The 22,288-nt window shown below is 37.2% G+C and overlaps 1 protein-coding gene and 1 pseudogene across 4 annotated transcripts in view; one reads left to right on the top strand and one right to left on the bottom strand.

Annotated features, from left to right (window-relative positions):
• LOC145214848 (uncharacterized) lies at positions 1 to 2,258 on the top strand (annotated as a pseudogene). The gene is made up of 5 exons (XR_013857141.1): positions 1 to 236; positions 315 to 496; positions 1,194 to 1,269; positions 1,380 to 1,422; positions 1,614 to 2,258. The product of XR_013857141.1 is annotated as an uncharacterized LOC145214848 (transcript).
• LOC145214845 (unconventional myosin-Ic-like) overlaps positions 2,254 to 22,288 on the bottom strand; it is a 27,915-nt gene continuing 7,880 nt past the window's right edge. For all 3 annotated transcript variants that reach the window (XM_080083451.1, XM_080083453.1, XM_080083452.1), the window contains 21 exons: positions 19,874 to 20,026; positions 18,942 to 19,057; positions 16,803 to 17,001; positions 16,166 to 16,300; positions 14,033 to 14,158; positions 13,859 to 13,957; positions 13,301 to 13,414; positions 12,798 to 12,989; positions 12,122 to 12,295; positions 11,523 to 11,695; positions 11,025 to 11,228; positions 10,219 to 10,343; positions 9,903 to 10,020; positions 7,706 to 7,877; positions 7,148 to 7,320; positions 6,196 to 6,355; positions 5,495 to 5,672; positions 4,777 to 4,974; positions 3,826 to 3,994; positions 3,425 to 3,524; positions 2,254 to 2,889 (listed from right to left, as the gene is read on the bottom strand). In XM_080083451.1, the coding sequence (XP_079939577.1) occupies positions 2,872 to 2,889; positions 3,425 to 3,524; positions 3,826 to 3,994; positions 4,777 to 4,974; positions 5,495 to 5,672; positions 6,196 to 6,355; positions 7,148 to 7,320; positions 7,706 to 7,877; positions 9,903 to 10,020; positions 10,219 to 10,343; positions 11,025 to 11,228; positions 11,523 to 11,695; positions 12,122 to 12,295; positions 12,798 to 12,989; positions 13,301 to 13,414; positions 13,859 to 13,957; positions 14,033 to 14,158; positions 16,166 to 16,300; positions 16,803 to 17,001; positions 18,942 to 19,057; positions 19,874 to 20,026 (3,096 nt within the window). In that variant the 3' untranslated portion in view covers positions 2,254 to 2,871. The remainder of the gene's footprint in view (positions 2,890 to 3,424; positions 3,525 to 3,825; positions 3,995 to 4,776; positions 4,975 to 5,494; positions 5,673 to 6,195; positions 6,356 to 7,147; positions 7,321 to 7,705; positions 7,878 to 9,902; positions 10,021 to 10,218; positions 10,344 to 11,024; positions 11,229 to 11,522; positions 11,696 to 12,121; positions 12,296 to 12,797; positions 12,990 to 13,300; positions 13,415 to 13,858; positions 13,958 to 14,032; positions 14,159 to 16,165; positions 16,301 to 16,802; positions 17,002 to 18,941; positions 19,058 to 19,873; positions 20,027 to 22,288) is intronic.

Here is a 22,288-nt window from a genome sequence, read left to right on the forward strand (position 1 = left end):
TTCTAAACGTAAACAATTTCGTCCATGTGTGTGACTCATTTGGCGTTACATAAAAAGAAAATAGAAAGATTATCTCCAGTATGTTGCAATATTGGACGTTATAGGTTCTCAAAAAAGTTGTCCTTACTACGGGACAGTTCTATCAAAATTTATTGCAACAAATAGACGTTAATATGTCTATTAACTACGCGGAGAAGTCTAAGTTCCTGAAGAGAAAACTAAAGTATTTGGTATATGTAAGTTATTCAGTTTATTGGTTAAGTGTTTAACACGTGCGGTGAGATTACGTTAAAATCATTGTGATTTTGTTACAGGAACATGAAAGTCTTAAATCCGAGCTTGAAAAAGCACAACGAAAGCTTCTAAAAGTTTCAAGAGACAACAGTTTTCTGCTCGACCGACTTCTACAATATGAGCAAGTTATTGTGGATTCCCCGATTGACTCTGATGCAACAGTTTCTTCAGACAGTGATTCTGAGGTCGTCCAGCATCAAAAGTAAGTCTTATACTATAGACCAGCGGTTCCCAAACTGGGGTCAGCGGTCCTTTAGGGGTCCGTGAGACAATTTGGGGGGGACCGCGAAGCGGTTGAAGTAATTCTATATTTGGCGTCAGTTTGTGCCACTAAATCAGTTTAAATCAAAGTAGAATTGAGAATTGACTGTCTCCATCGCTAAACAATTGCCTTTATTGAATGACAACTATCAAAAAATGCAATTGTTCGCGCACAATCGTAATGTTTTTGTCCTGTTTGTGATGTCACATGCTGTCTTTGGATAATTGTTAGGCGCAATTTTGCATTACTAGCTAAAATCCTGCAATCAACTTTCGTTTGTGTGAAATACACATTTAGGCTTAAGGACCGTGAGCCCTCGAAATAATGGCGAAGGGACCGTTTTGAAAAAAATATGAAAAAGTTTGGGAACCACTGCTATAGACCAATTCACCTACTCCATTGGTGCCAGTTGGCAGCAGCATAATCTTGTTTTTATGCTTTTGTCACTTTAAATAAATTTTTCTTTTAAGGTATAACATTATCCTGATGAATGCCTTTTGTATGGGCTGTCAATTATGATAAAAACTGCCGACAGAGCAACACTTGTTTAAACTTATATAATTAGTTGAATTGCAACTGCCCCAACGAACATAAGATATAAGGTGATATTACATTTTAATTTGATTTCTTACTTCAGACGAAAAGCCACATCTGCTTCACAATCTGGTGCAGCAAAACAAATAAAGTCAGAAGCACAGGAAAAGCCAAAGGAGGTAAATTTTCTTTTTATGTGTGTTAGAGTTCAATGTTGGTGCTAAAATGAGTCAATACCACAATAATTATTTGGTCAAATTTTAACCGAAAAGATTCATGTTACTTACAGATGCTTGAAGATGAGACAAACATTATAGAAGGAAGTGCTAAAGGTAATGGTCCAAAAAGTTCAAAAAATACACTTGTTTCTGGAACGAATTCTTTTCAAAACAACATTTTTTATTTGATTTTTTGTGGTTTTAGTTGTTTGTTAGAGTTTTGTTGTGAAATCCTGGTGAGTACCTATAAACTCTTTGTTCTTTTTTTCTGTAATCTAGAAAAAATCAAACTAAATGTTTTGCAGAACCACCAAGCTTAAAGCAAGATTCCCCACGAGCTTCCCATACAGAGGAGGATGTGATTGTAAAGAAAGAAAATCTAAATGCCGTTGATTAATAGCTTTCCCGAATAATCAAAATTGGGAGAACAAGTAATGTCAGGATCTATGCTTGGAGAGGATTGTTTTTGGTGTAGAAGTAAAAGGGTATTTTACTGACCAGACCTGCGATTTGCTGTTACAACTGTAGCTGTTTTGTAATTTTACATTTCAGGGGCACAATGTAAATGAATTGTTATGTGTAATCACACAAGCTCCACTAAGGGCCACTGTCAGCAACATAAGATACCTGCTGTGGTGGCACTAAACACTATATGTCATCACATTTTAAGCACCTTAAATGGACTGAAATATACTCTTCATGTAATAACTTGATTCTTATGTATGGAAATATACTTGTAAAAACTATAATTGCGGACTTATGCACTGACGGTTAGAGCTAGTTGGGTTGGAGTGAAGGTTTGTAATTGAAATAACACTATAATCTCATCTCAGATAGCATGTTTTTACATGTAGGATATTTCTTGTGGTTCTGCAATTGTGTAGTATGTGGTTTCTGAGTTCAACATATCCAAATGAAAATGCACAGCAAAATAAATATCAAAAATTGGACGGCATTAGTTTTTAATGTCAGCGTCAGTAAGAAAGTCAATACGCTATTTTCGCACAGTTAACAGCAATTAGGGCGGAAATTATTAAGCAAGAAAAAAGAAACACTTTAATAAAATGCCACAAAGCAAATGTCCTTGTTTAAACAGATTGCTAAAGTCACCAGAATTAAAATTCACTCAAAAAATATGTTTGCATCAAAAACAATTATTGTTCAATTTACAGGAACACAACTGAAAAGTAACATAATATTTTTAATGTGTACTGCTTTGGCAATAACATACAATGATCTCAAAAGGCCTGGTGTTGTGTATTAAACTTTTAATAGGTGAAATTGAACTCATGAAAATAACTATTTTAATGATTATTTATGTAAATAGATTCCTAATCTAAACTATTACATTCTACTGTGAAAAGCGGTTTATAAATTTTACATTCCATGTTTTTTTCAATGACAAGGGTTTTATGGGGCAGAACACAGAGCGGTAAATAATATAACAAAGTGCAACGTTGTAGCCAAGATTTTTACAATGCAAGTATAAAAAATTTCCTGTGATGGAACAACTTGCTGCAGAAATCCACTTAATGGATGATTGCAAGGTGTTAGGTCACAAAGTTATCTTCCAGGTGCAATCTGAAAACATTATCAAAAAACTTTTAATCATAATGTCCAATTTTACCAAAATATTTTTTTCAAGCGCTAACACATTCTATCCGAATCATAATACGCCAGGCCTATTGAAGGTGGCGATTCAAGCCGGTCACTAAGCATTCCCATATGGCAAGACGTAGGCTAGAAAGGGGGGATTCGAACCCACGACACGAGTCTTTCCGGGACTCGCACCCGCCAAAAGTCGAATCACAAGCACCGTTGCCTGCCTCGTATGCTGCACATGTCAGCTTCGTAGTAGGGGATTACCAGATGTACCAGTAATCAGTTGATTTGACTTCGGGCTCACCACCAAGCCTGTGTAGATCAGTTGGTAGAGCGCGAGTCCCGAAAAGATTCGCTAGCCTATGTCTTGCCATATGGGAATGCTTGGTGACCGGCTGATTCGGTATGACACCTTAAACAGACCTGGCGTGTAACGATTTACATATGAATGTGCCGTGATTGCTGGTCTGCATGAACGCTTCATGGCTAATCTCAGTTATAACACATCACATACCACGACAAGGGATCCTTGCTTTGATTTCGTCACAGACGGTTGCGTTCCAGCGTGGAATTCTATTGTGCCCTGCTTCCCACCAGCCATATCATGCAAAATACTGAAACGGCACACACTATTTACTTCTAAAATTGGTAAAAATTTAAGGTAACATCGACCAAAAAGGGGAAAAATGCATACCTTTTCTACGATATGATAACAACCAACCGATAGCTTTATACCAAACATTACATTTATTTTAATATTAATTTACTTTTAAACATTTCATCTTCTCCAAATTTGAATATGAAACTGATTAGAGTAAAATCATGTTTAATCTAAGAAAAATAAATATTGTAAATCAAAAAAACAACTTATGATGTCACAGGTAATTTTTTTCATAAATTGTCAAAAAATCGAACCTTCCGTTTTCGACAACTTTTACGTCTTTGCTCTTCTTCGCGATATTCGCTAATTTTGTCATCGTCTCAATCGCGAAGGTGCTTTGGACAATCGCATCGCCTTTCTGTTTTTGCTCCGATGGAGCGTGAAGCACAAACACGTGATCACCGAGACTGCTCGTCGATATTCCTGTGTTACGTCATAAACATGCAATTGTGATCAAATAGCTAAACAAAGTCAATCATAATTTTGTATTGGAAAATGGAAAATATGTCTAAATGTGTTAAGCTTATAAAACATCGACTAGTCGTTTAAGTTTAGTCCGTTCAAAAAACGTTGGGTAATGGTCCAAAGATGACGCTTTTTGCAAAACAATGCATTGAAATTAATGCAAAACGAATCCGGTTAATCGCATAGACAGGTTTTTTAGCATCTGACCAGAATAGGTGACAAACCATGTTTTTTTAATAATGAACTTGGTTTTCGTAAAAATCATGCATTTAAACAGAATTTGATGCACAAACAATAGACTTATGGTTTTTAAGCCCTGCGCAATTCAACGGAAAAGCAATTAAACAAACACGTCTTTTTGCAAAAAGGAAAATCTACTAACACAAAATCTCACACCAGACAAGTTTGCCAAAGACCGATAGGTGGCGTAAAGAGCATTTAAAAATAAATAATTAAAACGCGATTTGTGTAAAAATGCTGACGGTTAGGACTATTATGGTGTGGGTGAGGTTTCATAATACAATTAAAAACTTAGTCCCTAACGTTCAGTTTCCAAGCCCTCATCCAGTCTCACTGTTAATTTAAATAACTGTGATCTTTACGCCATCTACCGGTATTTAGAAAACTTTCTGTTTTAAGTTGTGGTGTTAGTAGCTCTTTCCCCTTGATACATGGTGTCCTTAAACTTTATACTTGCGATATTTTCAACATTTACAGACAGAGGTTTTCGGACGACAAACCTCGGAGTTCGCTGTGAAGGATTTTCTGTTTTAGTTTCCCGTCTTTGCTGTCGAACAGATAGGTGGCGCTAGAGCCCACCACGAGAGTGCGCTGTCGAGCGTGGTAACCATGGCGATCGTATTTAGTGACGGTACAACAATAGATTGGTTTGTCACCAGGATCCATGGATGTCTGCATCTTTGGTTTAAGCTGGTCAACTACAAAAACACCCACAATTTGTTCATTAGAATATTCCAATAGTTAGTAAATCAATTGATACTTTAAAAATGCAAACGTTTTTTTGTGCCTTAAAACTGCCAAAACATAGTAAAAACCTAGGTAGAAACAGCAAATATAATTGAAACTGTAAATTGCAGATGTATGTCAGTAAAACATCTATAGAAGTCATACAGGATTATGCTGTCATTGCGTTTCTTTGACACATATCGAGAATATTTAGAAATGCAAAAATCGGAATTATTCTTAAAAATATTTTTTTCTTTATTACACTCTCTACATATCGTTTTTGCAGAAGTTGAACATCATGTAGTGGTAACAAAGGGCTTAAAAACAACACGGCGAAGTTAAAACAGAAAAAGCTGCATTAGGCTTAAACCAACAACCACAGCCGTTCTGAACCTCACCGAAACCTATTATATGATTTAATTTTGTTTGGACAACACCTTAGCGTTGAGCCAAACCCCAAACTCGCCTGATACGTTTACATTTTCGACCCACCTTGTCTCTTATCCTGGAATGGCTGAGCGACGCTTTCCTCGTAACCGCGTTTCTTTGACCGGAAGATGGCGCTGGCGAGCACTTTTTCCTCCATAGCCGCTTTACGCTGTGGAGTGATGGTTTTCACGTACTTCAAGGTCATGTTGCGCATGTAAAGGTGTTGCAGTAGATCGGCAGCCTGTGAGGAGGAAAACTGTGTCAATAAATGTGGCCAACAGTAAAGTCAGGCCCGACGTAACCCTGTTGAGTTTACTATTTAAATTTTTAGAGTCTGCTGAATGATAAAAAAACACTACTTCTTACGGACCATGGCACAAAATGCTAGCTTAAACCGACGTAAACTAGAAGAGGGGTACCCTATACACTTCATGTTTGGAGATTATTAATATTTAGTTGTAAAAATGTGAGAATTAGGTAAATCTAACTAGGTAAAGATTTGAAAATGCTTTAAAACACTCTGCAATACACCAAAGAAAAAAGTATGAAACTGCTGGGTAATATTTTTAAATTCACTTTTGTGGGCCTGTGGGCGAACCGTTGGGTCATCAGGGGTCAAACTTTGGGAGAATCAACTTTTGGATAACTATCCAACATGTGAAAAATACAAAAAAAACGGACGAAAACAGTATGAAAGGGGGCAATTTTTGCCACATACAGATCGTAAGATATCGTTTTAGTTACAAATGAAATCGTTCTCGCACCTCTTCCAAGGCAGCAGGTGCTTTCGGCCAAGATTTGTCGAGCACGTTTCGCGGGAGTCCGGATTGACAGCGCTGCAAGTAAGATATCCGGACGTAGTCGAGGAAATGTGCGTTCTCTGGACATCGTGGTCGGTTGCGGGTGATAAAACCAAGAATAAATCTATTGATGGTCAAGTTATGTGGTTTTGAAGATACATACACTTTACCACACTTTAATCATACAAACTAATTTTCTGTTGTTTAGTTAGTTACAATTGGGACCTAATTAAATAGCAATAAGGTAAAGCGAATCTAAAGGATTCGAATGATTAATTATCCGTTTACTTTTTTTCTTCTACTTATCGCAATGTGTACATAAATTCGCCATATACAAATAGATAGGGTCAGCTTGCAAAAATAGCCAATTGTGGCTCCAGCTGCACCCTTTTTGTTTCAACGCTTGTTTTATATGTTTAACAGTATGTTATTCGTCTTTATTATTATACGTGGGCGCTGAAACAAATAAACTAAAGTGATTGATTGATTGATATCCGAGTTGAAAAAAAAATTAACGGATAGGGTTTGATTTATATCTTCATTTCAAACTCTTTCGCTTTAAAACACAGGAAATGAGTCGGTATTCTGAACTCGATTCAACTGTTCTAGAATATTATAATATTCTGATTAGGATTCGGTTTTCTGGATCTGATTTAACTATTCTAGAACATAAATTATCCGAAACCCCCAAAATAAACCGAATAGGATTCAATTCATATCCAGATTACAAACTTAATCGGATTCGGTTTTCTGGAATCCATTGAACTGTTCTAGAACATGATGATACTCTAAATAAGATTCGGCGTTCTGTATTTAACTATTCTAGAACAGTATACCAATCAGAATTGCCCATCCCTTAACTTGTTAAAAAAGTGTGTGTTTTTGATTCGAACATTCCCCGTGACGCAGCACTTACTTTCTGACGTCATGAACAGCCTTCTTTCGCTTTTCACGTAATCTGCACGCCAACACTCGTCGCCAGTGGGCGCTAAGGAGCGTCACAGCGTCGCGCATTCGCTGGAACTTTCTCCACTGAGACCAACCACGGAACGAAGCTTGGATCTGAGTTGCTAGCTCGTGTTTGCGGATCTAAAACCCAAACAGGGATTTGTTATTGTTGTTGTGCGGGATTGCACCTTGGTTTTGTGGTAAGCGGCTTTTACAATTTGAAAAAAATGACGCTTCGGACATAATACGTAATAAAAGTTACAAAGTTTTTTTTTTTATTACTTTTAACAGTTCGGCAAACCAATTTTTTTCAAAAAGTTTGTGTATTACTTACTTTTTATTGCAAATATTTTCACAAATCTTAGCTATTATGATTAGACTAAAGCTTTGACCAATCTATTTTTAGTCCGTTTCAAGCGTTAGTTAGTTAACAATTGTAATACTCTACAGTCTACTATACACAAAGCTCCAGGCACAATCGACAATATTACCAGTTATATTTTGTTACCAAACGGTTTTTTTTTACCTGGAAAGCGTCTTCAGTTGCGAAGAGCGTTTTCGGGAATCGAATAAATATTTTGGTTTTTCCCAGTCTATAATCGCCATCCGCATAATCAATGTGTTTGCAGAGAAGTGCCACGCCCTCTTTTGCCGGCCCATCCCACCTCGGCCAAGTTTTCGGGCAAAGACTCTTGTATCTGAGAAAAAATACAACATTACAATTTATTAGAACAAGTTTAGTCTTCTAGTTTGGATTTCAAAAGGTGCACGTTACAATGCATTTACGATGTAATACGGCAACTAATTGGCAATCAAACATTAAATACCAAAATTTACACACTACTTTTTTGAAGAATAAGTTTTGTGTTTCGAATATTTTGCTTTAACTTTTGTTTAGCTTCCTAAATCTTTCTAGTTTTTAAATAATTATTTTTTGACAAAATTCGGATTGATTTTTCTTAGTTTTGTGGCCACGTTAAAATAACTAAAAACTAGAATGGTGGCTTTCTGATATACTTCCATTTTATATATTTTATACGATATTTACCAATTTACTATACACATCATTTGATCTACACATATGATTGTTTTTGTAAACAAAAACTAATGGGTCCCCACATGCGTGTTTGTGCGGAGTTACGGTAAACAAATGTTGCGGTGATTTTTAAATTCTTAAGAACAAATTTTTAGAAAGCGTTAACCCAACAATGAAAAATTTTGTTGTATTTTTTGGCACTATTATTGTCGTATAATTACAAAAACATTAAAAAAGAACGAAACAAATACTTTCAATTTAATCTCTTGCTTTGACCCAGATATTGTCGTCCAAGGTCGGGTTTTAAACACAATTTTTTCTAGAAAGCTGTAACAGTTGTGTTACAGACAATTAAAAAGCGATTTGCCGCAAGTGTATACATCATTTAACTTTGTTTCGCAAAACGAGTTTTTCATTTAACTTTGTTTCGCAAAATGAGTACCATTGACCTGTAGGAACCTTTAGGGTGCACACACCAAACGACTGTTTGACCTTTTGACACCGTTTTCAATAGCACGCCGTCCTTGGTGTTCAACAACACCGTTTGACCTAATTTATACATGCCTTGAGTATTTGATTAAAAAAAAACAAAAAAAAAACGCTACGTTATGGCGAAAGAAAGTTCTGAACTGTGTTAGTAATACCTACTAATTGACCTTAAGTAACCCGCGGCCAACCTGACAACGAGCATTTAAAAAACTTTTATCTTGCAAAAAAGTCAAGTTTATTTTTTCATATTTAGTTTGTTTAACAAAGTTTTGCTTGACATTATACGAAACCGAAGCACGCTTATTAGGTTTAAATCGCGTCATATGTGTGAAACCTTTGCCAAAACTGAAAATGTGAGTGATAACTTAATAAAACGACATAGCATTGCTGTGCAAAACAGCTGATTTCTAATCACCGAAACGACGTCTCGTAAAACGTCTGTCCGACGTCAAGCTGAGCCCTCCCGCTCTGCCCTATTATTCGTAAACGTACTCTCTTGGGACTTCTGCCTACAGTGTCTTTCTTGACCAAACGAGCGTTAGACACATTTACGTTTCGGGGGCCTGTGGGTGTGTCGCTGGGTCATTCGGGGTCAAACTTCAGGTGGACCAAGTTCAGATTAATATGTAACATATGTCCAAATTTCAATAAATTTGAAGCACTCTTTCTTTACTAAACAAGCGTTACAAACCAGCGTTAAAAATTTTACGTCTCGGGGGCCTGTGGGTGAACCGCTGGGTAATTTGGGGTCAAACTTCTGGTGGACCAAGTTTGAATTAATATCTAACATATGTCCAAATTTCAATAAATTTAAAGCACGCTTTCTTCACTAAACGAGCGTTACAGACCAGCGTTAAAAAAATTACGTTTCGGGGGCCTGTGGGTGAACCGCTGGGTAATTTGGGGTCAAACTTCAGGTGGACCAAGTTTGGATTAATATCTAACATATGTCCAAATTTGAATAAATTTGAAGCACTCTTTCTTGACCAAACGAGCGTTACAAACCAGCGTTAGACAGAAAAAAGAAAAAAAGAAAAAAGAAAAAAAAAATACGGACAAAAACAATATGTGTCCCCTTCAGGGAAGGGGACCCATAAATATACTGCAAACGGTTTGTCTTCAGTGTCAAAAGAAATGCCAAAAGGGTCAATTTAAAACGTTTTTTACAAAAACTAAAATAAATTTTTAGCAGTGTTACCTCTTCAGGAAAACGTCGTATGTTCGTCTGTAAGCGAACCCAGCTCGTCTTACTCTCAGGTTTTCCATCAGTCCCAGATATTTCACTTGGTGGCGTACGAGATTATCGTCAAACCGGTCTAAATAAGGTTAAAAAAATATTTTGATTGTCGCAAATGGATACAAAACCATTATTCTCATTATAATTTAAACATCCAAGGTACGTACACCCGTGTATATGACGAGTTGTCCTATTTAAATAATGTTATGAATCACTATTAAGAAACGACACTGTTTGTATGTGTTCTGTGTAGTAATTTAAAAATAGTTTTCCTTACCCGACATTTTTGCGTCATTGGGCTTAATACATCTGACGTAGGATGGTTCTTTTGACATAAGAATATCCATAAGTTTGTTGAGACTTGTACGAAACTGTGAGCCAACTGTTTCTGGTCGCTTCAATCTGAAACAAGAAAAAACTCGTGTTCAAATAATGTACATTTTACCTTACCACTGATTAATAATTGATGCAAAACATTCCTACGAATCGAACAAAGCTTACTGGGGTCTTTACCGTGTACTCGGTGCAAGTCTACAAGTTTCGGCGCGAGAAAGTAAATAAAAGTAAATCAAAAATTGCAAACATTTACAAAAATTGGGAAACACGACTAATTTTGTTACATATTTTGCGTATTGTTCTACTGTACGTTATACAGGGTTCCTGCGCAATTTTCGTTTATAAATTCCATGACTTTTCCAAAACTTTTCAAGAAAAAAATCCCAAATTTCCATAACCTTATTCGAAAAAAATCGAGCAATTTCCATAGTAAAACTAGTAAAGAGGCTTTGGTAGATGCAGCCAATTTACCATACTTGCAACGAATATGTTACGTAATTTGAAATTCCTATCTCTATTTGGCAGTTTCAGGGTAAAACAGTCGCTAAATTCCATACTTTTTCAAGGACTTGAGCAAAAGTTGGCTTGTTTCAAAACTTTTCCAGGCCTTAAAATAACAAATTTGAATTTCATAACTTTTCCGGGTTTTCCAAGCCCGCGGGAACCCTGGTTATATTCGCGTGGCAATACACTTTCCCAAGCATGAAACACAGTGGTTCCCGTGGTGGTTCGAACCCTATTTCATACCTGGCCAGCTCCGATGTGGGGAAAACGCTCTTGATAATTTCGTTGGTCGCTTTCGACATGGTTTCCTTCAAATCCCGGAACAGAAGATCGTTGTTTTTGTCCAGGAACCCTTCTATGCTGTACGTGACCTCTCCAGCATAGTGAATCAGGCGGAATTCCTCATAACCGATCGTTTTCCTCATCTTCGCGTCACCCAAAGCATGTCTGCCAACGTAATGCTTACGTCATTTTTTCGGGAAGTCACAAAAAACTTATGACGTCACACAAAATAAAGAAATAAATAAATTTCATAACAGATAAAAATTCCACGACAGAAAAAAATAATTTTCCATGACGTCAGAAATATTACGTCGCATTTAATGACGCAATACACTTTGCAAAGTTTCAAATGAAGTTGAAAACAGTTTTTTTCAACTTTCTTAGTTTTAACCTAAAATTCTAAAATAAAAAATAGGTTGACTGACGTCACTAGTGATGACGTATGTGTTATCCACTCACGTGACGAAGTGCTTGTGCTCGCCGACGGTTTCTTCGAGTTTTTTCAGGAAGGTTTTGTCGCTGGCATCTCCAGGTCTTAAACATTCTTCGTCAAGAATGTCGATTATTCCTTTGTGTCTTTCTTCCACCAAATCACAAATCACTTTGTTGTTGAAATATTCAACTGGTTCCCACTGTAACAAAGAAGTAGATTAGTTAGTTTTCCGAATTACATTGAAATATGTTTGAAATTTTGTGTTTGCAGTCCAAATAGTGCTGAAATGGGACAGGAGATATATCACATTTTTGCCAACCTAATGGACCCTTAGGTAATATTTCAAGAACGTCATGTAAAAGGAAGTATATGCTAGAATGTTGTTATAGTACGAAACTCTTTTAACAAGTTTGTAGAATTTTTTTCCTAAATTCTGATTTCAAAGATTTTATTTTGGACCAAAAAATTTGAGATTTTAACAAAAAAAACATATAATTTTTTTTTGATTATTTTAAAAATGTATTGCGATTAATTTAAAACAAAACCGAATTTACACAAAGTAGGCAATCTTGGTCGGGATGAAATTTGCAAATGTAAGAAATAAAACGTTTCGCTCATTGGATACCTCGATGCCTTCTGATCTGTATTCTTCCTGTTCCTGTTTCAAAGTCAGTTGAATAAAAAGTTGCTGAAGTTTCTCGTTGCAAAAATTGATGCAGAATTGTTCGAAGCTGTTGCTTTTAAAGATTTCGAACCCGTAAATATCGAGAAGACCGATCAGACTCCTTCGTTTCACGTCCTTCAAAAAAACGAATGTAAGTTATGTCTTATAAATCATAGTATATCAGGCCCATTGAAGACGTTATACCGAATCAGCCGGTCACTAAGTATACCCATATGAGTGATATGACAAGGTTAAGTATACCCATATGATTAAAAAAAAATCCAACCTGCGGTGGGATTCGAACCCACGAATAGGGCCTTCAAGGGACCCGCGGTCTCTCAAGTGAGCTACATAGGTTTAGCGGTGAACCCGTCAAAAGTTGAATCACAAGCACCTTCGCCTACCGAGTATGCTGCACATGTCAACTGTCATCGCGTATATTTTACTCAAAGTCAAGCGTAAAAACAAAACAAAAATGTAAGTGCTTCAAAATCTCAAAAATTCAACACAATCTATTCTAAACAGTGACGTAGAGTAAACTGTCAAGTCAGAAAAACATAGGTTTGGGTGAGTAAACCAGCAAAGCTTTTCAAGTTTCTTGTCCAGTAAAGCACCATAACCCGGGGTAAACTCTCACCTTATTTGTCAATGATCCATTAAGCGACTCGACCAACCAGTTGAACATTCGACCATAGACAGCCTTGGCGAGCGCATCTCTCGCATAAACTGCTTGATCCACAGCAAGAGGGGATTGCATTTTCTCTTTGTTCGCTTCAATCGTCCTGTGCGTCAGGGCTTGCAGGAGTTGATCAAGGTCGCATCCGAGAAGCTAAGGAAAAATATTTTTCGTGATGACGTAATTGTGACGTAGGGTTATTACTATGATGTTATCTTTTAAAATACTGACGTAGGACATAATTGATCCCAAACAATAGATATAAATTTATGGTGCAAAATGAAAAGTGAATTTATTATGACGTAAAAAGTGACGTAACATTGAAGTAAGATTCTTTCAACGTCATTTTAGACCATTTTTTAGGCAAGACATTGTTTTTGCCAAAACATGTACACGCACAGTGCATATTAAAAATATAAAAATCTATTATCCTTTTATGAAATGTTTTTTTTTGTCCAACTTACTATGGAGACTTTCTGAACCACGTGATCGTTCTGCACCACTGCGTTTCCTTCGTCATTTGCTGAGAAATTTACGTTGCCCAGATGTAATACGCTCGCCACAATCTCGAACAGATTCTGTAAAACAACAAAAAACTATGGTAAATCCCAACTAAAAAATAAATATTTTTCTGGATAATTTTTTTGTTTAAAAAAAAACACATTTTTACGTCGGTAGTTCCCATTTGCATAACTTCAGAGAAAAAGCACTCAAAAGTAAACAATACCATAGCTACACTAACCAAATGAATATATGTTTCAAATATTCTCTAACTCAGGGGTCGGCAACCTTTTTTACACTGCGGACCGTTTTTGAAACTAACATTTTTATCGCGGACCGGTCTTCAAAATACTACAAATATTTAGCAATAAAAACGCTTAATTTAGTTTATCATCCCCGGGATACATCGGCAAAATGTTTTATAGCATTTAACCTAAAAAATTATACGGCCCGGTAACGAACTCCTCGCGGACCGGTACCGGGCCGCGGACCGGCGGTTGCCGACCACTGCTCTAACTTACGTCTATCTGTTGTTCGGAAAATTCCAAAACCTTCAGAGCTTTTTGGACAGCAATAAAATCCTTCCGATCATTTATGGATCTGACTTTGGCACATTTGCCCTGTAAGGAAATTGAGAGTGTAACCAAAATGACTATATTTTAAATTCGCAAATGGCAAAGTGAATAACAACAAACCTGGTTGGTGTAGAAATATGTGTCCGGTGTTTTTTCGAGACACAATTTTCGCAGCATTTTTTCGTCCGAACCTTCCATAAGTTGATAGAAGATGTGGAAATTTCTCTCTCCTGACGCCTGGTGGACCTAAATTACACAAAACACCATCGTTAAAGGGCGCAAAAGATCATAAACTTGGTGGAGCTACTTACGTAAGAACTCACGGTAGCCAGGCTTGATAATTTCCGGTAGGTGACGCAGGCAAATATTTTAAATGCAATATGTGTAAAAAGTGTTGACGGTTAGGGCTATGAGGGTTGGTCTTAGGTTTCATAATAATAATAACAATAAAATCAACCAACTTATTTATGTTTAGTCCCCAACCATATCCCAGTTTCACTGTCATTTTAAAAACCTGCGCTGTTTACGCCATCTATCGGCAATTAGCAAACTTTTCTACTGTGAGTTCTTACGGTAGTAGCTCAATCCACAAACTTCGGTTTGATCACACATACATAATTAGGGATGGGCCGAGCCTAGCCAGAACCCGAGTACTTGGTACCGAGCATCGTTATTTTTGATGGTCGGTGCTCGGCCGAGCAGTTGCACAAACTGACCCGAGCGTTAAATTTGCATATTCATGCCCTGCTAACATATGTAACTAGTGTTCTAAACTCTAAAGGGTGCCTATGAACAAAACCGAATGATTTTTCAAATGTACTAGATGGTGGAAAAGCGCGTACTTTATGGGCATGTACAACTTAATAAAACACCGCCGGTGACGTAGAGACCTTGTAGAGCTACAAGGTAGAAAGGGGATTTTTTGTGACGTCATAATGCACCGAGCGTGCTCGCAAACAGAACATTTGCAGTTTTGGCACACCCCTTATTCCAGGGGTTCCCAACCTGTGGTACGCGTACCACTAGTGGTACGCGAAGGTTTTTTAGGTGGTACGCGAGTAGCTTTCGTTTTTTTTCACAAAAATTTGGATTCACAACTTTATATTTTGTTTATCTGGTTTTGTTTACAAAAAAAATTCCCCAAGCCTCTTCTTATTGTTACGTAACTATTTGTGTTGTTTCGTATCATTACGATCTACAAAATACAGGTCATGTCAATTGTCAACAAGAAGCACAGTTGCTTTGAAAAGCCGTACAACGCTGTGGGACAGTGGGCGTTGATGACGGCAAACGATTACTCGGCCAATTGGTGGACAGTAAACAAAAACAAAAATATATTTTAGTAGGCCAATATTATTATTCTTAATAAAATATGATTCGATCAAATTAGTTGTTCTGCAAGAAGTGGTACGCGTGGCAGTACAGAGAGTCCAAGTGGTACGAGATCGAAAAAAGGTTGGGGACCCCTGCCTTATTCATATAGTTATTTGTTTGTTACATTTAAACTATATTATTGCTGACATGCAGAAAGAAGATTTTTTTCATCACAGGTATTGCTTTGTAATCTTGTTGTGCAACAATTCACTTAAGACAGGGACATGAAAAATTCATAGCTCCCGCCGCACTGCGTGTTTACACACTGATTCATGCAGAGAGGGATGATTTATTTATTGACCGGGGAGCATCGGGGCGACGTAATTAAATTGGCCGGGCTCGCTGCCCAAACCACCTTGACAGTTGGATCGTAAAAACGCCGTATAATTGTTTTATTGCGGGTCGCGGTATGTTAGCAGACAAACTTTTTAAGTGTAACATACGGGCTATGATGTACAGACCCCATAAAACACTAATTTTTAATTAGATTTAAAGCTCGTTTTACACGTGGTATGTTGATGAATGATAAATCATCGTAATAACTCAATTTATACTTATTATTTACTTGTGCACTTGGAAAGCAAGTATACTAACGTAAGTACAGGTGTATAGCCAAGTATTGCTCATCCAGCAGTTTTATTATAAACAATCGACAGGACGTCGAAACGTCGATTGTCTATAATAAAACTGCTGGATGAGCAATACTTAGTTATACATTATGCCTGGCAGCAATAGCTTATTTCTAAGTACAGGTGTTAAAAGTATACAGTCAAATTATCGAATTTCAATAGAGACTACTCATGAAATGACAATCGATTTATTTGTAAAAATACAAACTAAACAAAAACTTGGAACAGCTACAAATAAAGCTCTACTTACCACACGTGACTTCTCGAGCAGATAGTTGAGAATGTGACCGCCCACTGGCGCCCCCTTGTAATCAAACTGGATGTCCATGTATTTACCGAAACGAGACGAGTTATCGTTTCGATGAGTTTTCGCGTTTCCGAACGCCTGCGAAACGAAAAACAATTCATTCACCAACTTTTTATTCTCATAGGTTCATGACATTTAATGATCGCCAAGATAGCTGAGTAGTTAGCGCAACCGCCTTGTGTTCACAAGGTTGTGGGTTCAAATCCTGCCTCGGCCACTTGTTTCCCTAAACTTTGTTACAAACCAGTGGAACCACGTGGGTTAAACCAGTGGTTCACAACCTTTATTGACGAATTTTTAACGTAACAATTCAAAACATTCACATTCCTCCCCAATATACTACATAGTAGATGCTTAACCACACAAAGATTATTTAAAATTGGGTCTTTTATCAAATTCACATGTTATATTCCCAGAGCTAAAGTGTCTATTTACAAACCATGTGTACAACTTATAGTAAATTCCTCCCCTCAAGTTTTAACTTTCCTTGCCGGTTGGGAATAATTGGGTTAAACCAACTATAAGATACCATCTTCCAGGCGTTGCCCGCCCACCGAGGATAAAAAATAAAACAATTTACCTCAAGAACAGGATTTGATTGTAGCAGTTGGCTTTTGATGTGTCCCACTTGTTCGTTGGAAGTACTGCAAACGCTCAGATACTGCAAGATGTACTTGGACGCCTCGGTCTTGCCGGCTCCTGATTCACCAGATATCAAAATACACTGATCACGTGATTCGTTTCGCATGGATCGGTACACGTTGTCGGCGATCGCGTATCTGGGGAATCACCCGGGGAAGTTTAGTTAGGAAGAAAACTTAACTGCTTGATTTTTAATTGATAAAAAAATTGACTCCGTAGTGTTAAAACAAAGATTGTAATTTAAAGATGCAACCTATCCACAGCGATATAGCATTAGCTTTGGTTGGGACGCTGAAAACGATAAAATATTCACAGGCATACTATGAGGTGGCAGGTTTCAATCTGTTATTCTTCGTTACCTTTATAGTCGGTTGTGTGATCGGGGGAATTTTTTTTTACAATTTGAACAAATCATTCGGTAATTACTGAATGTAGTAGGTCTGTAATTTTTCACATCGTTTTGAGAATTTTGTGAAAAGGACCCCACCGAGACTGGGACAGGGTAAGGAACTAAATGTATATAATGTTAGAAACTAAGTTTATAAGTTGGGCTTATTGTTGTTCTTTTAATTATAAAACCCCAACCCTAAAAGCCAAACGTCGGCATTTTCACATAAAATGCTTTTAAATATTCGTAAATGCTCTTTGCACCACCATCGGTGTTGAGTAAACTTGGTCTGATGTGAGTTTTATGTTAGATGAATTCCCCCACAGAAACAGCACAGAAAACCGATGAAAATTGATTTGGGCATAAACAGGTCGATATTAACAAAATTATAAGAGGTCAACGTCAAAATAGAGCAGATTAACATTGTGTAAAGAAACGAACATATGTTGTTTGTCTTTGTACAAGGCTTTACGAAGCAGGTAGCACTAAACCTGACATATTGGATCACACGAATTAGGAAAACATCAGATACATCACGTTAACGGCTCGAATCAATATTTATGAGTTTAAAATTTATTACTAATTGGTCATACAGGTTGATTGCTTAAAACAGGGTGGTACAAGACCAAGAGAATAAAAGGCAACGTTATAGTGGTTTGGTAAATACAGTAAACCTCGGTTAATCCGGACCCGTTTGGACTAGTGATGTACCGAATCGGCAAAATTTCGATTCGGCCGAAACCGAATATTCGGCGGTTTTGCCGAATAAATTCGGCCGAATCAACCGAATCATTTATGACGTCAAGCGAAGTCGTACCCTACGTGTTTGATATGAAAACGTAAGTTTATTTAACAGCCAAGCAGCTGAAAATGGTTTTGTTTCGTCCTTATTTTTGTTCTGTGGTGTTTAACATTGCTTCAAGCATGATTGCCAACCCGACAATGAATTACTGATTTTTGTCTGTAGTGGGAAAAGCGATAACGTGTTAAACAATACAATGATTGAGGCGATTTTCGTTGGAACTAAGCAGAAAAGGCACGTTTGACGCTTTAAATGTGTCTTCGTAAAAGATTCGGTTTCGGCCGAATCGCAACAAATTATTCGGCCGAAACCGAATCTTTGCAAAAGAGGCCGATTCGGCCGAATAAATTCGGCAAACCGAATATTCGGTACATCTCTAGTTTGGACCGAAAAAAATGTCCAGATTAGGCAACGATCCGGTTTATCCGATGTCGATTAGTTAAAGCCTTCCCACATTACAAATCATTTGTACTCGAGTTTTGTTCGAAATAGGTGAAGATCCGAAATGAAACAATCCGTTTTAACTTTTAACTGGGGTTTACTGTACATAACGGGCTGCAATGGGAAAATTCTTATGCATTATATGACTGAATTTGATGTTCTAATCGATTTCGTGTTCTGAGACCTAAATATTATTTCCACAAAGCACATCTGCTAGCACTCAGTTACAACTTTTTCAATTTTCCTGCAAGTGACCATGTTTGCAACAAAGAAAATCAACACGTTTATGTCGTCACAAACAACGCAAACGCTATTATTGCCTCACAATATACATATATTCGTCTATTTAGCGTTGTGCCTACTACAATCGGGTTTGGGCCACCCCGGTAAAAACATGGTTGGTAAATGGTTGATAAAAGTATAAAAACAACTGTCCCTATACTTACACATGAGGAGGCATCTCGTAAAAGTTGACGCCCTGGTATTTTTCCATGTGATATTGTGTGTAGAATGAGAGTTGCTGATACGGGTTAACTGACACCAACACCGATCCAATATATGTCTGTGGACAACAAAAAGTTTCTTAGAATAGACACGAAGTCTATTGTTTACATCTGACAATAAAAACACATAACCCCGAGTGAAAAACAAATCCAACAGCTTTTAAGTTCTTCAAAAATAAATATTTCACGCATATTTCGCCTAAATTGTGTCCGTTACTTATTCAAACACAACTCTGGCGAAAATATTTATTTCCAGGAGCCTATCTTTTTAACATAGTTAGAACAAGCGCGTAAAATATTCAGCTTAAAAGCAGTCAGAAATTTCGTAACGTTGAACAAGTTTTTGGCTTTTCAATTGAAAACAGGAAATGTTATTCTAGTTGACACCCAGCGGCGTTCGTTGTAACATGAAAAGTGAACTTTTCCACTTGTTGTGACAAGCTTTTGTATTATTTGTACTTTTCGGTCATGTGAGGACAGATTTAAATACTTATATAATGCCAGGATGCAATAAAATCTATTGTTTCATTTTCCGAATTTGTTTTTACGTTTTTTCTAAAGTTAATTCCCGTAATGCAACCAAAAGCTAAAATAGTCCGTTTACTTAACCAAACCACTTTAAATACGTAATCACAAACTACAAGCATTTTGTTTACAGTACGCCAGTCCCATTGAAGGCGTAATAATACTGAATCAAACCAGTCTCCCAAGCATCCCCATTAAGTATTTTAATCATCGAACGCCAAGCCCAGTGAAGGCGTTGTACAGAATCAGCCGGTTTCCCAAGCATTTCCATATTCCCACAAAAGTACTTTAACTTCAGAATTTTGGCAATGTGGACGTTTCTTACAGATATGGGTAGATTGTCTACTCACGTATATAAGCTTCTCTTTGAATCGTTTCTTGAGGTTGAATATAAATGCATTCTCGCTCTTGTATTCTTCAAGCAGAACAAAATCTTGCACCCCTACCCTGTCTCTCGCTGTAAGAGCGCCCTCCATCGTTGACACAGAATATCTCTCTGCTCGCTATAGCGAAAAGAAAACAAATGGTTTAGGCTACAGCACTGTGTGTTATTATTAAGCAGGTAAAAAAATTGCAGGAATAGAAATATAATTTAACGCTTTTTAGGATGTACATTTAGGCTATGGCACTCTATTCTATTTGAATAATGTAATAGAGGAAGTCGTTTGGACAAAATACACAATCCAAGCAACAAAAAACGCAACAGATTTCGCTTGACTATAGCTTCGGGGGCATTTTGTTACTCATTGGTCTACTACTCCACTGACACTGTTGACGGCGTATGGCTTTGAAATGCGTCAAATTGTTCGAATAATCACACGTTTTTTACACTTCATTGCGCAGAAACGTGAAAAAATATGCGTTCCGCGCAATTTTACGCTTCGTCGAGGCAAGCCTTACAAAATCAACGTCAAATGCAACCACAAATGCGACACATGTACGTGGTCGTGCAGTCGATAATACGGTTTCCTCCACCACAGGCTAGCAAGTCTTATCTAAATGTGTGATATGTACGTGATTGCCTGGAACTATTCTGTAAGATGCCGCATAGTTGAACACACCACCAAAGCAACATCTAGGAGTTTTCAAAACATCATTTGTTGTAAATTTTGTGTTCAAGACCTTTCATATGATAACAGTGTGAATTGAGGTGTGTTATTGATATACTGAAAAACATGTTTTTTTCACGAAACTCACAAAACTTGAAACTAAGATGACATACGAACTCTATAATCGACTAAAATGACAACTTTAGTAATAGATCAAAACCATCAACAGCATGGCTTAAACTGACGATCACTGTTTGCCATTTTACTATAATGCAGTAAAACCATTAGACGATAAAATCCTTGGTAAAATCTGTTTTACCGACTGGCTTTGTTTTATCGTCCATTGGTGTTACTGTCTATATAGACTAAATTAACGTAAATGCATTCATTACATACTCACAAAACGACTAAACATGCACCAGGTAATACTAGGTTACAAAATTTTTTCGCTTTCCACTAAATTACAAATCGGCTACAAGACTACCATAAGCCCAAAAACTTCATCAATTAAGTCAAAAATGCCTTCCTTTTACTAGACATAAACTTTTACGGAACAAAAGTGTTCACCACAGTAGTTGCACCTGCATATCCTAACACAGTTTATCGATTTAAAACCATCACACAGCACATCAACAGTTCAACTGGCGCGCACACACTGTCAACATGAAAGCTAAACTCACAGATTTCAAACGCCGGAAACGTCATAACCTACTACTGTAACGTCATACTCGGGGGACGCGTTTGAATCTGCGACGCTGTAATCTCCTTCACAGAAAGTGCAACGCGGTTTAAAGCGATTTAAGCTTAACAGCTGGCTAAACCGATATATATACCCTGAATAAGTCTGCTTTCTGCAGTGTTGCAAAAATATTTCATGTTTTTTTTTATAAAGGATAAACTGTAGCCCCATTTTATCTCATAAAAAAATCTAACAGTACGGTGAACCTCGGTTAAACCAGATTCGATTAATCCGGATCTTCGCCTAATTTGAACAAAACTTGAGGTACAAATGACTTGTAATGTGGTAAAGCTTTAACTAATCGAAATCGGTTAAGCCGGATCTTCAACTATTCAGGATTTTTGGGTCCGAATCAACCAAGGTTTACTGTTTGTGCAGAAATAGCCCAAAATATCAGAGCTTGGCCACACTTGGATGCATAAAGCTCGTTAGGCAACCCGCTTAGCGACAGTCCGAAACGTTCACGTTATTTCATAATGCATGATTAGCTTTTAACGACCAAATTAAACACCGGAAAAAACGTACTATGACGTTTTTTGCACTGAAGTGCGAACGACAAGCAAATACAACTGAATTTCACGGTTAATGCTAATAATGTGTACAACTTTCTAAATTTATAATGTAGTTCGTCAACTGTCATCATAAAGCTATCTTTTAAACTACATGAAAACTTAAAAACTGACTAATTATCTTAACCAGGGTTTGGCTCTCAAACCGCACCCTGGCTTTGTATGAATGGAAAAAAAATTGGCAATGGTCAAAGTACATTAGGGTAACATTTTCACAAATCAGCTGATTAGGGGCAAAGTGTCACATCACGCTGATTTGCCAAATATGTCATTTTCAGAGGTTTTGCTGTAGCTAGTAACTCGTGTGCAACACAATCTCTATGTATGGATATGCTATTAAATGAGTAACGACGTTATTATGGAAACTGAACGAGCCTTGCACGACGGGGACAATTTAAGAAGCACGTT

Source organism: Phallusia mammillata, chromosome 2, assembly GCF_965637545.1.
Source record: "Phallusia mammillata chromosome 2, kaPhaMamm4.hap1.1, whole genome shotgun sequence".
In the NCBI taxonomy this organism is placed as follows: domain Eukaryota; kingdom Metazoa; phylum Chordata; class Ascidiacea; order Phlebobranchia; family Ascidiidae; genus Phallusia; species Phallusia mammillata.